The 13,469-nt window shown below is 33.6% G+C and overlaps 1 protein-coding gene across 2 annotated transcripts in view; it reads right to left on the minus strand.

Moving 5' to 3' along the window:
* Window positions 1–6,340: 6,340 nt before the first annotated feature.
* The window catches only part of LOC149785214 (uncharacterized), a 47,945-nt gene continuing 40,816 nt past the window's right edge, over window positions 6,341–13,469 (minus strand). For both annotated transcript variants that reach the window (XM_089979026.1, XM_089979025.1), the window contains exons 5-6: window positions 12,373–13,284; window positions 6,341–11,336 (exon numbers count right to left, since the gene is read on the minus strand). In XM_089979026.1, the coding sequence (XP_089835152.1) occupies window positions 10,902–11,336; window positions 12,373–13,284 (1,347 nt within the window). In that variant the 3' untranslated portion in view covers window positions 6,341–10,901. The remainder of the gene's footprint in view (window positions 11,337–12,372; window positions 13,285–13,469) is intronic.

The following is a 13,469-nucleotide window of genomic DNA, read 5'->3' on the forward strand; positions in this document are numbered from 1 at the left end:
GGCAATATTGCTGTCCCAATACAAACTCACTGATGGAGGATTTCAGTAGTTACTCAGCCTGGCAATATTGTGTCCCAATACAAACTTATTGATGAAGAATTTCAGTAGTTACTCAGCTTGGCAATATTGTTGTCCCAATACAAACTCACTGATGAAGGATTTCAGTAGTTACTCAGCCTGGCAATATTGTGTCCCAATATAAACACACTGATGAAGAATTTCAGTAGTTACTCAGCCTGGCAATATTGAGTTCATAATATAAGCTCAAATCATGAATTTCAACAGTTACTCTGCCTGGCAATAGTGTGTCACAATATAAAAATGATAAATTTCAATAGTTACTCTGTCTTAAAAAAGTGTCACAATACAAACTCAATTATGAATTTCAATAATTACTCAGCCTGACAATAGTGTGTTAAAAAAACCTCATACTAATGATTCAGGATGATAGTACAAGGCAAAACGCAAAATGATACAAAATGTCCAAAAAATAAAAAATTTCTTGCCATCATTCTATATCTTTGAGTAGGCAAAGAAGGCTGATTTTTCAAAACCAGTATCCTTGAAAATATTATATCTACCTGATTAAATGGTATGTACACTTCTTAATTCAAAGCATCTGGATATATCACAAGATGGCAATTATCTGAAATATTTATCAAATATAGCCTATGTATATTTTGATTAATTCTGGTAAGTATTTGCTCCACTGAAGCATTGTCTGCATCTGAATACTTACTAATAGGCTGATTATTAATCTTCTGCCTTTCAAGTCTATATTATACTCTCATCATATAAATGCGTTCCTATTAACTATAAGCAAGTGTCTACTTTTGACATACTGGTACATATATTAAATAAAGGAACTCAATCAACAAAGTACAATTTATATCTTTTAGCTTTGCAATTTTACATTCAAGCTATCCATGGATATACACATTCAAAACAAAGCAAATCATGACTATGCAGGTGCCAAGCATACTTGACCCTTTGCAATTCTACTCAATACATACGCATGTTTTGGGCAGGAAAATGACATAAGCAGTCCCTGAGCATAAATGATGCTTCTATGTTTGTCTTAATTGGTCCACATCAACAACTTAGAAATGAAAAGTATATGTACCCAAAATTGCAATTAAAGAGAACATGCTGTCGCTATTAACATTTTAAACTGAGACAACCTCATCACGTACTGTCCGGTGCCATGTGCATATATTGGGCAGAATATAAGAATTGTCAAGTAACAAAATCATTTTAGTGTATGTGATCATTGTTAAGTGAAAATTTCTGTAAACAAATCATACAAATGGAAAATGTTTTTGTCAATAGAATTGAGCATATCTTATATTGGATTTATTCAATGATACAAATGATGCATCGTTTACAACATGGACTCACTTGAATATTTTTCAGTTTATTAATGTAATTTAATACTATCTTGATATATATTGAATATAACAAATTATCCTTATACAACATGGCATGCAATACACATCCATATCAAAGACAATTATCTTTATACAACATGGCTCAAAATACACAGCCATATCAAAGACAATATCCTTATACAATATGGCTTGCAATACACAGCCATATCAAAGACAATTATCCTTATACAACATGGTTTGCAATACACATCCATATCAAATACAATTATCCTTATACAACATGGCTTGAAATACACAGCCATAAAAAAGACAATTATCCTTATACAACATGGCCTGCAGTACAACATGGCTTGCAATAAACTGCCATGTCAAAGACAATTATCCTTATACAACATGGCTTGCAATACACAGCCATATCAAAGAAAATTATACTTAAACAAAATGGCTTCCAATACACAGCCATATCAAGGACAATTATCCTTATACAATATGGCATGCAGTACAAGATGGCTTGCAATACACAGCCATATCAAAGACAATTATCCTATTACAACATTGCTTGCAAGAAACAGTCATATCAAAGACAATTATCCTTATACAAAATTGCCTGCAGTACAACATGGCTTGCAATACACAGCCATGTCAAAGACAATTATCATTATACAACATGTCTTGCAATACACAGCTATATCAATGAGAATTATCCTTATACAATAAGGCTTTCAATACACAACCATATCAAAGACAATTATCCTTTTACAACAAGGCCTGCAGTACAACATGGCTTGCAATACACAGTCATATCAAAGACAATTATCCTATTACCACATTGCAATAAACAGTCATATCAAAGACAGTTATCTCTATACATCATGGCTTGCAATACACAGCCATATCAAAGACAATTACTGCAATATGTAGTGTGATACATGGTTGGTGAAATCAATCAATATCAAAGACAATTATCATAAAAGGCACTGTGACATAAAATGGCTGCTGATACCATGCCATATTAAAGACAATTATCACATCAGGTACAATGATACTCATGTCTTGTGGTACCCAGCCATTTCAAAGCCAATTGTCATTATATATGTATTGTGATAGAACATGAATCTCAAGAAGGTATTGCACAGCTTAAATAACTTTAGAATCTTTCAATTTGTGGTGAAATTTGATCTTGATTATGCAGTACAAAGCACACCATAAACTTCAATTTAATTAAACACTTTGTTAATTGAATGTTTATCACATGATATTTCACTCTACTGCATTGATACTTCAGTATTTCAGATTGGACAGTTTTGGGTGAATCTGGATATGACGACAGGTCTCAACTGACACCTAAGATAATTTTTAAAATATTAACGACAATGAAACCATTACAGTATATGTTGTTTATATCCCTGTCTAAATTTTAGAAAAATTCAATGAAACCATTACAGTATATGTTGTTTATATCCCTGTCTAAATTTTAGAACGACAATGAAACCATTACAGTATATGTTGTTTATATCCCTGTCTAAATTTCAGAACGACAATGAAACCATTTCAGTATATGTTGTTTATATCCCTGTCTAAATTTCAGAACGACAATGAAACCATTACAGTATATGTTGTTTATATCCATCTAAATTTTAGAAGAACAATGAAACCATTACAGTATATGTTGTTTATATCCCTGTCTAAATGTTAGAACATCAATGAAACCATTACAAAATTAGTATATGTTGTTTATATCCCTGTCTAAATTTCAGAACGACAATGAAACCATTACAAAATTAGTATATGTTGTTTATATCCCTGAAGATCTTAAGCTTACTGTACTGTCACTTGTTTCTGTTTCCTTTAAAAAAAGAACTATTGACGATGTCCAATCCCCTTATTGTATGTCATATTTTGTCTTTAAAATTGTATGTCATATTTTGTCTTTATTGCTGAATTTGTTGTTGTTTTGGGGTTTAACACCAATTTTCAGCACAATATAGGCTATACATGGCCGCCAGTATTAATGGTGGTGGAAGAACCCAGGAAAACCCCAGAAAAAAACACCGACCCACGAGAAGCTACCGGCAAGCTTTCTCACATACCCACATAGGCTGAACCCGAGACTCAAACCCATGCAGACAGAGGTGAGATGGCAGTGATCCATAACAGTGAGCGCTTTAGACCACTCGGGGCAACATATTTTGTCTTTAAAACTGTGACATGTTTTGTCTTTAAAATCGTATGTCATATTTTGTCTTTAAAATTGTGTCACATTTTGTCTTTAAAAGTGTATGTCATATTTTGTCTTTAAAATTGTGTCAAATTTTGTCTTTAAAATTGTGTATCATATTTTGCCTTTAAAACTGTATGTCATATTTTGTCTTTAAAATTGTATGTCATATTTTGTCTTTGTCATGTCTTGTCTTTAAACTTGTATATCATATTTTGTCTTTAAAATTATGTCATATTTTGTCTTTAAAATTGTATGTCATATTTTGTCTCATGTTTTGTTTTCAAACTTGTATATCATATTTTGTCTTTAAAACTGTGTCATATTTTGTCTTTAAAATTGCTATCCAGCATGGTGCAATAATTACCCTCCTTATTATCATCATTATCAAAAATCATCAGTCATCATCACTACCGCCATCGTCAAAAATCATCAGTCATCATCAAATATGTATTTTATTTCTATATGTGTATTTAAATAAACTGTTGTTGCTGCATATACTGCTTTATTGCTATTGTTTTTTTGTATTCATTGCTGTGTTGTATTTTATTCTTGTTCTTACATCTTACTAAGGTTGTTGTGTATTCTGTAATTTCTTCCAAAATTCATGTCTGTGCAAAGGTAAATATGTTCAATTCTTGAAGTGTGAATTTGGATACCATGTGCTTCTTGTAGTAACCACTACAGGATGCAATTTGCATAACATCTTGTACTGTTAACCTGTGCACATGATGCTATCAGTGGGTGTAAAGACAGGTGCTTGATTGCCTAAGTGTTAATTCAGTAATCATAAGTGCATGCATGATGACTGACATACACATCTAGACTGATACCAAACACTGAGATAGCAAGATGTATTTCCTCATGGTTTTAAGCAAACATTGCACAAGTGGAAAGAGAAAGTTGATAAATTAATAAAAAATGACAACATTCAACCAATCAAAGATATGATGACAGCTTAAAAGTGTCCATTTTCCCCCACTGGTCTGAGATGACCCTACCCTGCTCTATATATAAATGTATCAAACAAAATGTTATATTTTTACAATTAAGAAGATGTAAGGGTGCAAATTTTATTCAAAGGTTATTCAGCTGTGACAGGTTTCAGTGTTATTTTGACAGACTTTAAAAATCTACAGAGACAAATAGTCTAATTACAGTATAATGAACAAAGTTTGAGTCATTATAAATTGATATGTCATTGCAGTTGACCCACATAAAGCCATAATAAATGAATGTCATTGAGTTTACTCCCATAAATCCATTATAAACAGATGTGCCATTGCTACTGGCTTCAAAAAAGCCATGATAAATGGACGTGTCATTGCTACTATCTTCAATAAAACAATGATAAATGGATTATTTGTGCAGCTAACTACTACAAAGCCATAATAAATAGCTGTGTCATTGCAGTAGACTCTCATAAAGTCATGATAAATGGACATGTCATTGCAATTGACTCCCATAAAGCCATAATAAATGGCTGTGTCATTGCAGTAGGCTCTCATAATGTCATGATAAATGGACATGTCATTGCAATTGACTCCCATAAAGCCATAATAAATAGCTGTGTCATTGCAATTGACTCGCATAAAGCCATAATAAATGGCTGTGTCATTGCAGTAGACTCGCATAAAGTCAAGATAAATAGACGTGTCATTGCAATTGACTCCCATAAAGCCATCATAAATGGATGTGTCATTGCTGTTAACCAACATAAAGCAGAATAAAGTTATTTGGTAGGTTTTTAAATGTACTTTTAACACATTACTTGCTACAGGTATATAAGAGCAAGGAAACAGGAGCCAAATGACTTTCCCAAGGAACTACCAAGGCAGCCGACCTAGGTAAGCCTGGGTGGGTAAAGAACTCATGACAAAAAATGCAAACCTGATGCTCTTCCAACGAAGCTACTGCAGTTCCTCTGAAAGATTATTATATGGAAACAGTCTGAATCGAAAGGCAGATGGACAACTTGACCACTGTAGGTTACCATCAATTTCTGAGTGGGGATTTAAAAGGGGCTGATACTCTACGTATAGTCTTTATATGTTTAGTATAAACCATTGAGAATGATTACCAACATGCTGTATTAATTATGTCCCATTGGTCGTTAGCTTTTAAAAGAGTTACCTCACATCAAAACTCTTTCTACAGGAAAGCAGAGATGGTCTACTGCATCCAATATAAACAGTGAAGGGTGTTTATGCAGCTGTGAATAGCCAGTGAATATGGAGAGGCTACTATCATGACATAAAACAATCAGTCTGATTACTGAAAGAGTGGCCTTATATTGTAGAATCTTTTGAATTTAACCAATCACATTCCTGGAAAGCTTTAAAGAGGAAAATCTCAGCATAAAACTTGTGTTCCCAGTGCTTCCAGTTTAACCTCTTTCCACATCTCAAATTTGTGTCATATTTTAAAAATGTAAGATAAACAAAATCAAAATAAATAGAAAAGAAAATTGTCAAATAAATGTAATCTTATCTTATTAAGATGGATGGGAGGGGAATATGCTCTATTACTTTATCAATAATCCTCTCATTATTTATCAGAGAAAAGTTATAAAACTGTTGATATTAAGAAATGTTGCTCAGTGAGGACAAATACTTTGTAGAGTGGAGCCCTAATAACATTATCAATTTTTCCACATAAAACAGAAAAGTGCATACCAAAAACTCAAACAAATGGGTAAAAAAAATATACTTGAACAGTAACAACAAGGACATGATAATGTAAAAAACAATATCTTTTATTTTTTCTTAGAGCATTGATACAGTATGCATACAATTTATTTCTATATAATTATCAACAAAGAAAATGCTCTAATATACAAGCATAGTAAAAAATTTCTCTATCATTTCCAGTTACTGCTGAATGAATAAAAATACAATCAGTAAAAGAAAATTCTTTTACAACAAAATTTGTCATAGCTTATGGTGTTCCCTTCAGTACACGACATCTACAAGTATTAACATAAAACTCTGCAACACATAAATCAGGCATACCAATGAACCATTACACAAACAAGTTTATTCCTAATTAAAAAAAATTCTTCCAAAAGTTGAAAAACAAAAATTCAGCCAATTACATCATCATGGACAACCGAGAGTAATGTATTTGTACTTTACTTGAATCTAGCAAATAAAAATAAAAGTTGTTGTTGTTGTTATTGCAGGGTTTAATGCCATTTTTCAGCACACGACAGGCTATACATGGCAAAGGAAGAACAAGGGGAAAACCCCCTGAAAGAACCACCGACCCATGAAAAATACATTAAAATCAGAAAAACATTAACTTAGATATCTTTATCACCCCTCTGGAAAATTCAGGATAATGAAATATTGTGAGAAAGAATTTAGAGCGAATAGCAAATGGGTGAATTGAACAGCCCCCCCCCCCATTTGCTTGGCAGGGTCTTAAACACAGAACCCTGTGTTATGGAAACCTAGGTTTGGACATGAGCAACCAATGGTCATAATTCAAGGTCTCATCAATAGATATGTGCATGATGAATTTGGCTGAAATTCATTGTACCTCAGTAAAGCTATGCTGTCGTAACCAAAGCTACAATGATGGTTGATCAGCAGCCAAAACACTTCTAAAGGATAATGCAGAGTGCTGAACACATACAAGGGTCTAGTCAAGATAGAGCTGCATGCCAAATTTGGTTGAAATCAAACAATCCTTTGTAAACTAATGCTGATAACAGACAATCAGGGCCATACCACCCGTAAATGATGATGTTGTGGAATGTTTTATATCAGTGATTAAATAAACATAAAAGTGCATGCTGACTGAAATCTAAACATCTTTGGTAAAGCTACACTGCAGACACCAAAGTTATGAGGACTGAAAATTCAACAGGACTAGACAACCTCTCTCAGCCCTTCTGGCAAAAAGGAAATTTATGCTAAATTCAAGGTCTGAACACATGTACTGAAGTTACACTTAATATGTGAAATGACATGCTCTGAAAATTGTCATTTAAGATGGAATACAATGGAACTTTTGAAAGCTGTAATGTAATTAAAACCACATCCTGCAGTTTTATTAGCAATGCAAATAATTCGCGATTTATATGTATGTCACCCAAGGAATAACATTCATAACTTTTATCATTAAAGTTAACCTCAATAAATATGTATATTGACAAAAAAGTTTGAAGATTTTTTTATTGCAAAAATGAAAGAAATAAACCTACAGTACAAAAACAACGGTTTCCCAAGATTTTTCATTGATTCTTATGGCTATCCATGTAGACTTAAACCATGTAGCAACGAATAAAATGTCATCTACAATATACTAAAAAAATTCATGATATTTAAATTACTGAGAATTCATCAATGGGGAAAACTAATTATGCATAAAGAAATCTGAAATTAGTAAACTCCTGAATGTTCAAAATTGGCCTGTTTAATATTTACATTCTAACCTTACCGTTATATCTATAAAAAAAATTAGCTCCTGGTACATGATTTTATCTAATTTGTAATTTTTATTATTCATGGCTGCAAATTGTACAGAATAACATCAGTTAGATTTTCCTATGTGACTGGTGACTGTTTTAGGACTATTAAGAGTGTAAAATTACATGAGATCTATAAAAAGATGCCTGCATATGTTTTGACAATTACTGACAATAATCTTAATAATAAGACTTAATGGTGCCTTTGGATTCATTTCTCATTGGCTGATGGGGTTTGGATGGTACTAGAAGAATTCAGGAACTTTCCATTGCCTGGGCTTGGTCTGATGAATAGGCATTTTGGAATAAATTTAGTAGTGTAATCTGTCACTTAGGGTATGTTGTGGAATATAGTCGTAAAAGATGGTGAATATAAGGAGTGAACTGGGCAATCATATTCATTCTTATTTGGGGTCTTCCTCAAGTCTGAAGATATGGTTTAAGTTGTACTTAGATATTATTAGAGAGAAAAAACATTTATTTGGACTGTGCAGCAGATAGAAAGTGCTCATTATTTGGACTTTGTGAATTATTCAAAGGAGTCTGAGGACAACACCATGTTGAAAATGTCATGATTCTTGGCAACCAGTACATTTTTGATTTTGAAATTTATATGGAATGTTTCATTCTTTTGGACTTTTCTAGAACTTTATCAGAATTAATTATTTTGGATTCGCTTCATAATACTGTTCCTCTCACATTTTCATTTATAACTCTTACAAAACTTGTTGGTTTTGCTTCTTTTTGTTACTTAGTTTGTGACCCATAGATTTGTAACAACTCAAGTAAAAATTTTTAAAAAATTAAGAAATTCTCAGCATGCAAAACATTTCTCCTATACAAAAAAACTTGAACATCAATCATGCAAATTCATCCATATGACCTGTTTCATGAATGAGTTGCAGTGTAAGTCTTATCTGTAACTTAGAAAGACTAGAAACAAAATGAAATCTGCAAACCCTAAAATTAACTGTGTCAAATGATGTTGTACAATGGCTGACAAGAGTAGCTTTATCACATAATGCATAAAATATAAGTTCCCATTTAATCTGTTGATTTAGGCATTCCCAAGATTTTTTTAAAAATGAAAATTTGACATAAAAGACATACACAAAATTGAGCAAATTTAAAACTTTTGTTGTTGTTGTAGGGTTTAATGCCATTTTCAGCACACGACAGGCTATACATGGCAGCCAGTATTAATGGTGGAGGAAGAACACGGGAAGCTACTGGCAAACTTTCTCACATACCCACACTGGCTGAATCCGAGACCTGAACTGGTGCAGACAGAGGTGAGATGGCAATGATCCGTAACGGAGAGTGCTTTAGACCACTCGGCCACTTGGGGCCCCAAAATTTCAAACTATCTTGTCAGAAAAAAAGATGACATATGTAAGGTAAGGTGATCTATCAATTCTTTACATAAGCACACCCAGCATTCCAAAATCCCTAAAAATATTAAAGCTAGGGTCGACAACACTGAAGTAAGTCCATAGTACCAACCTTTAACACAACTGAAGATAAAACTACATGTACAATGTACAATGCAAAATTAATCCTTTTGAAATATGCAATATCTTTTGACAAATATATTTTTTTATTACTGATACTGTGGTGACAGTTTATTTTTACTCTAATGATACTGCAGTCATACTTTTATTTTACACTAATGATACCACAGTCATAAATTTATTTTACTCTAATGATACCAGTCATAATTTTATTTTACTCTAATGATACTGCAGCAGTCATACTTTTATTTTTCGCTAATGATACCACAGTCATAATTTTATTTTACACTAATGGATAATGTGGTCTGTGGTCTTTCAGCTATTGTTCATCACCAACATTGACAGTTTCAGCAGGGTGTGATAAGTGACCTGCTCTGGGATGTTCATGACGTGTACAAATTATTGATACAACAAAATATCAAGAAACAACAGATGATCAAACAAACAAAATTAACACCAATGCAAAAAATAGGAGAACTATGTTACCATGCAATATAATTTTATATCGTTTGTTGCATTGCTATGATAAACTCATGTGTGTGAAGTAATGGTAGACATTTCACCAAATAAACAACCCACATTATTGGACTAAAACACGAGTTATTGTGATGATGTTAAACGTAAATAAGTTCTTTTATGTCTAGCATTAAGACATCAGGTGTCAGTTCTGTCCATACTGTATTAAATGTCAATAAGTTCTTTTATGCCTAGCGTTAAGATATCAAGTCTCAGTTCTGTCCATGCTGTATTAAACATTATATCATTTCCATCATTACTCCCAATGGTCATTTGTCCTGTGTATCTGTTAATTAGTTGTTGATCTTTGTCTGCCTAACTTAACACTGATTGTGCTCTGGGACAGGTTTTCTAGATGACGTTTGAATTTCACATGCCCTTTTTAAATTGTATTTACTAACTAACCTGTTCCACTGCCATAAGAAAAAAGAACCACTGTTATTGAATTTCTATACTTCTATCTATAGGAAATTTTTGACTTTGCATTAATATTTCTCTTTTGAGCTTTGGGCATATAATACAGTTAAAATGATTACATGTAACTGTTGCATCCTCTTTCTCCAAGTTGAATATCAATCAAGATGGAATAAACAAACGGAAACTCTTCCACAGAAGTTCGAGCTTGTTTGATAATGCGTAACCAAACTCACCACCCTATTTTGGCATTCCCTTAAAGATTAATCAAGATGCTTGTTCACAAACAGTGGTCAACCAGTCAAAACTCTTCTCTGGCATTCTACACTGTTAAACTGTACATTCATTGATTTTCAATAAACTTGTCAAAGATTTGCTTGTTGTCAGTTTTTCTCTTCCTCCTCTTCATCCGTGCCTTCAGAGGAGTCAGTTGGTTCCCAGGCACTGTCAAAATCTGAAAGTATCAACATTTCCTCTTCTTTCTCAAACTGCATTTTCCTGGCTTTTGCTTCATCAGCTGTCGATTCATTCTCATCATCAGATAATTCAGATGACAGTTCATCCCCTACCAAGCTATTGTCAAATTTCTTTGGCTTAAATTGCCTGCCAAAACGGCTCACTTTTTTAGAGTCTTTATGTGGACGACTGTACACCTCACTCATACCACCAACATCTCCCGACTCAGATTCTGTTTTTGATTCGGATTCCAAATCTTTCTGAATAATTTTTCTGTATTCTGAAGGTCGCACACCACTACTCTCTGGTGAAGGCTTCCCAACATCCTTTGACTTGCAAGAGGATGTCCCTTTAGTTTTGCTCTAAAAAGAAAATAACAGATCAGAATAAAACGTAACATAGATTTCCCTAGCAGACTAACTTTTAAAATTATAGTCCAAGAAGTTCTTGAAAAATGTTTCATCCAAAAGATGTGTAAACCGAAAACTGCGATACAATATACATTCAGGAACTTGAAGAGGAAATCTTGCCAATAATGTGTGTGTGTGTTTTTGTGTGTGTGGCAATTTATTAAAAAAAGCAATACCAAACTGCCACTTTACTCTAGATCACCATATCAACATCATGAAAAATGTAAAAATGGCACCAAAGAACACTGTAAAATGGCCTCAATGAACTTCATTCAGATAGCTATATTAAGAAGCCAAATAAAATCAGTTAGTACAGTAAAAAAACACATTAATAATGAAGTTACAGTTAGTACATGTATGAACTTCACTGTATGCTGCAATCCAGGGACTTGTGGGTATTTTTTATACTTAAAATATGATTATGATGTATATAAATAAGACCTAAGAGTTTTATTGTAATTATTGTTTTGAAATTGCTGAAAAATTTCATGGTGATGAAATATACTTTGACACAAATGACTGTTACGCATTACTTGATTCTCCTCCTTGGGTATTGTAATCATTATTTAAATCACTACAGGCTAACAACCCTAAAGTCCCATAACCTTAAAGAAAAACAATACAGTACTGATCCAAGGATTTTGTTGAAGTCTTCTGCCTTAAAAATCAACAGGCCCTCCAATGATTTAAATTAATTATTTAATAATGACTTTGGAAAATTTAAATAGCCATGCTGGCCTGTGCATGTCAGTACAAACTCACACTCATAAAAACCCACAGGCCCTGAACTAGCAGGCCAGTTATTAAACTGACCCCTGATTGTACAAGGGCACACCGTGTTTGCTTATCTGGGTTGATCTGATGATGGGTATTGAACCCACCTACTTCTGGTCATAAATCACTGTGCAACCACAGCTCCACATGCCCTCCAGAAATCTGATATACAATGTCTCAAACTGCTAACACCAGTGAAACAAACAAGACTCACCTCTTCAGATGTGCTATCCTGCTTTTTCTGTCTCAGTGACTCCAGATCAATCTTATGTCGCCTTATGAAAGCAGAGTACCAATTGGATCTTCCGCGGAATGAATCCACCCCCATCAGAACAGCAAATTCACAAGCCTTCTTTCTGATCTCCACTGTAGTAAGCTTTCTTGTCGTATTTTTTTGATTCAGCACAACCCAGTCCCTGACTTTTTGCTCCAGCTCAACATACTCTGGTTTACCTTCACGGCACCTCTTTAAATGCTGATCCATCTTTTCAAGTTTACTTTTACGCTTTATCCAATCTCGTATAGTTGATTCACTAACACCAAACTTTCTCTCTGCCTTGTAATTACGATGTTTTTCTGCATATTCAATCACTTCAAGTTTGAAATCTCTTGTGTAACTTTTGCGATTAAACCCTTTATCATTGCTCATTGGGCGTTTTAGTGTAATGAATGTTTCAAGTTCTGCCTTAAATTTCCCATAAAAGTTTCGAAACCAGGACTGGCTGGCTGAAAAATGCTGAATCCCACATTCTTTTGCAACTTCTACGGCCTTTGAACAGATCTCATCTCTGTTTATTTTCTCTCCTTTTGACTTGTACTCCTCAGCTATCCATTTTTTCATCACACTGTCCAGTGATATGAGCTTTGGCGGTCTTGACCTGTTCCGTTTCATAGATTTTTTTGATAATTCAAGAAGTTCATCCTTCTTGTTTCTCCACCCACGAATTGTTGATTCTCTAACTTTAAACTTTTTCTCTGTGGCTGCCAATCCTATCTGTTCAAGACTTTCCAGAATTTTAAGTTTGACTTCAGCTGGCAAATTTCTCCTTGGAATAGACCTTCTTGTTCTGGCTTTCTTTTGCCCATCTAAGTCTTCTACCCGGATATGTTCAGGATCAAGTGAAATCTGTATAAAAATAAAAATAACACTGACCAAGAACAGACCATAAACTACATGTATTGAATTTATCTTAAACAATCAACACCAGATTTTCTGATGTGACATTAAAGGTAATGTGTGTATTAGCCTATTTTTATACAGGTAATATTGTGAATTAACTCATTCAGCCCCAAAGGTTCTTGTTGTTTTCG

The sequence above is a fragment of the Sinohyriopsis cumingii genome, chromosome 13, assembly GCF_028554795.1.
Source record: "Sinohyriopsis cumingii isolate HCF-2022 chromosome 13, ASM2855479v2, whole genome shotgun sequence".
Classification (NCBI taxonomy): Eukaryota; Metazoa; Mollusca; class Bivalvia; order Unionida; family Unionidae; genus Sinohyriopsis; species Sinohyriopsis cumingii.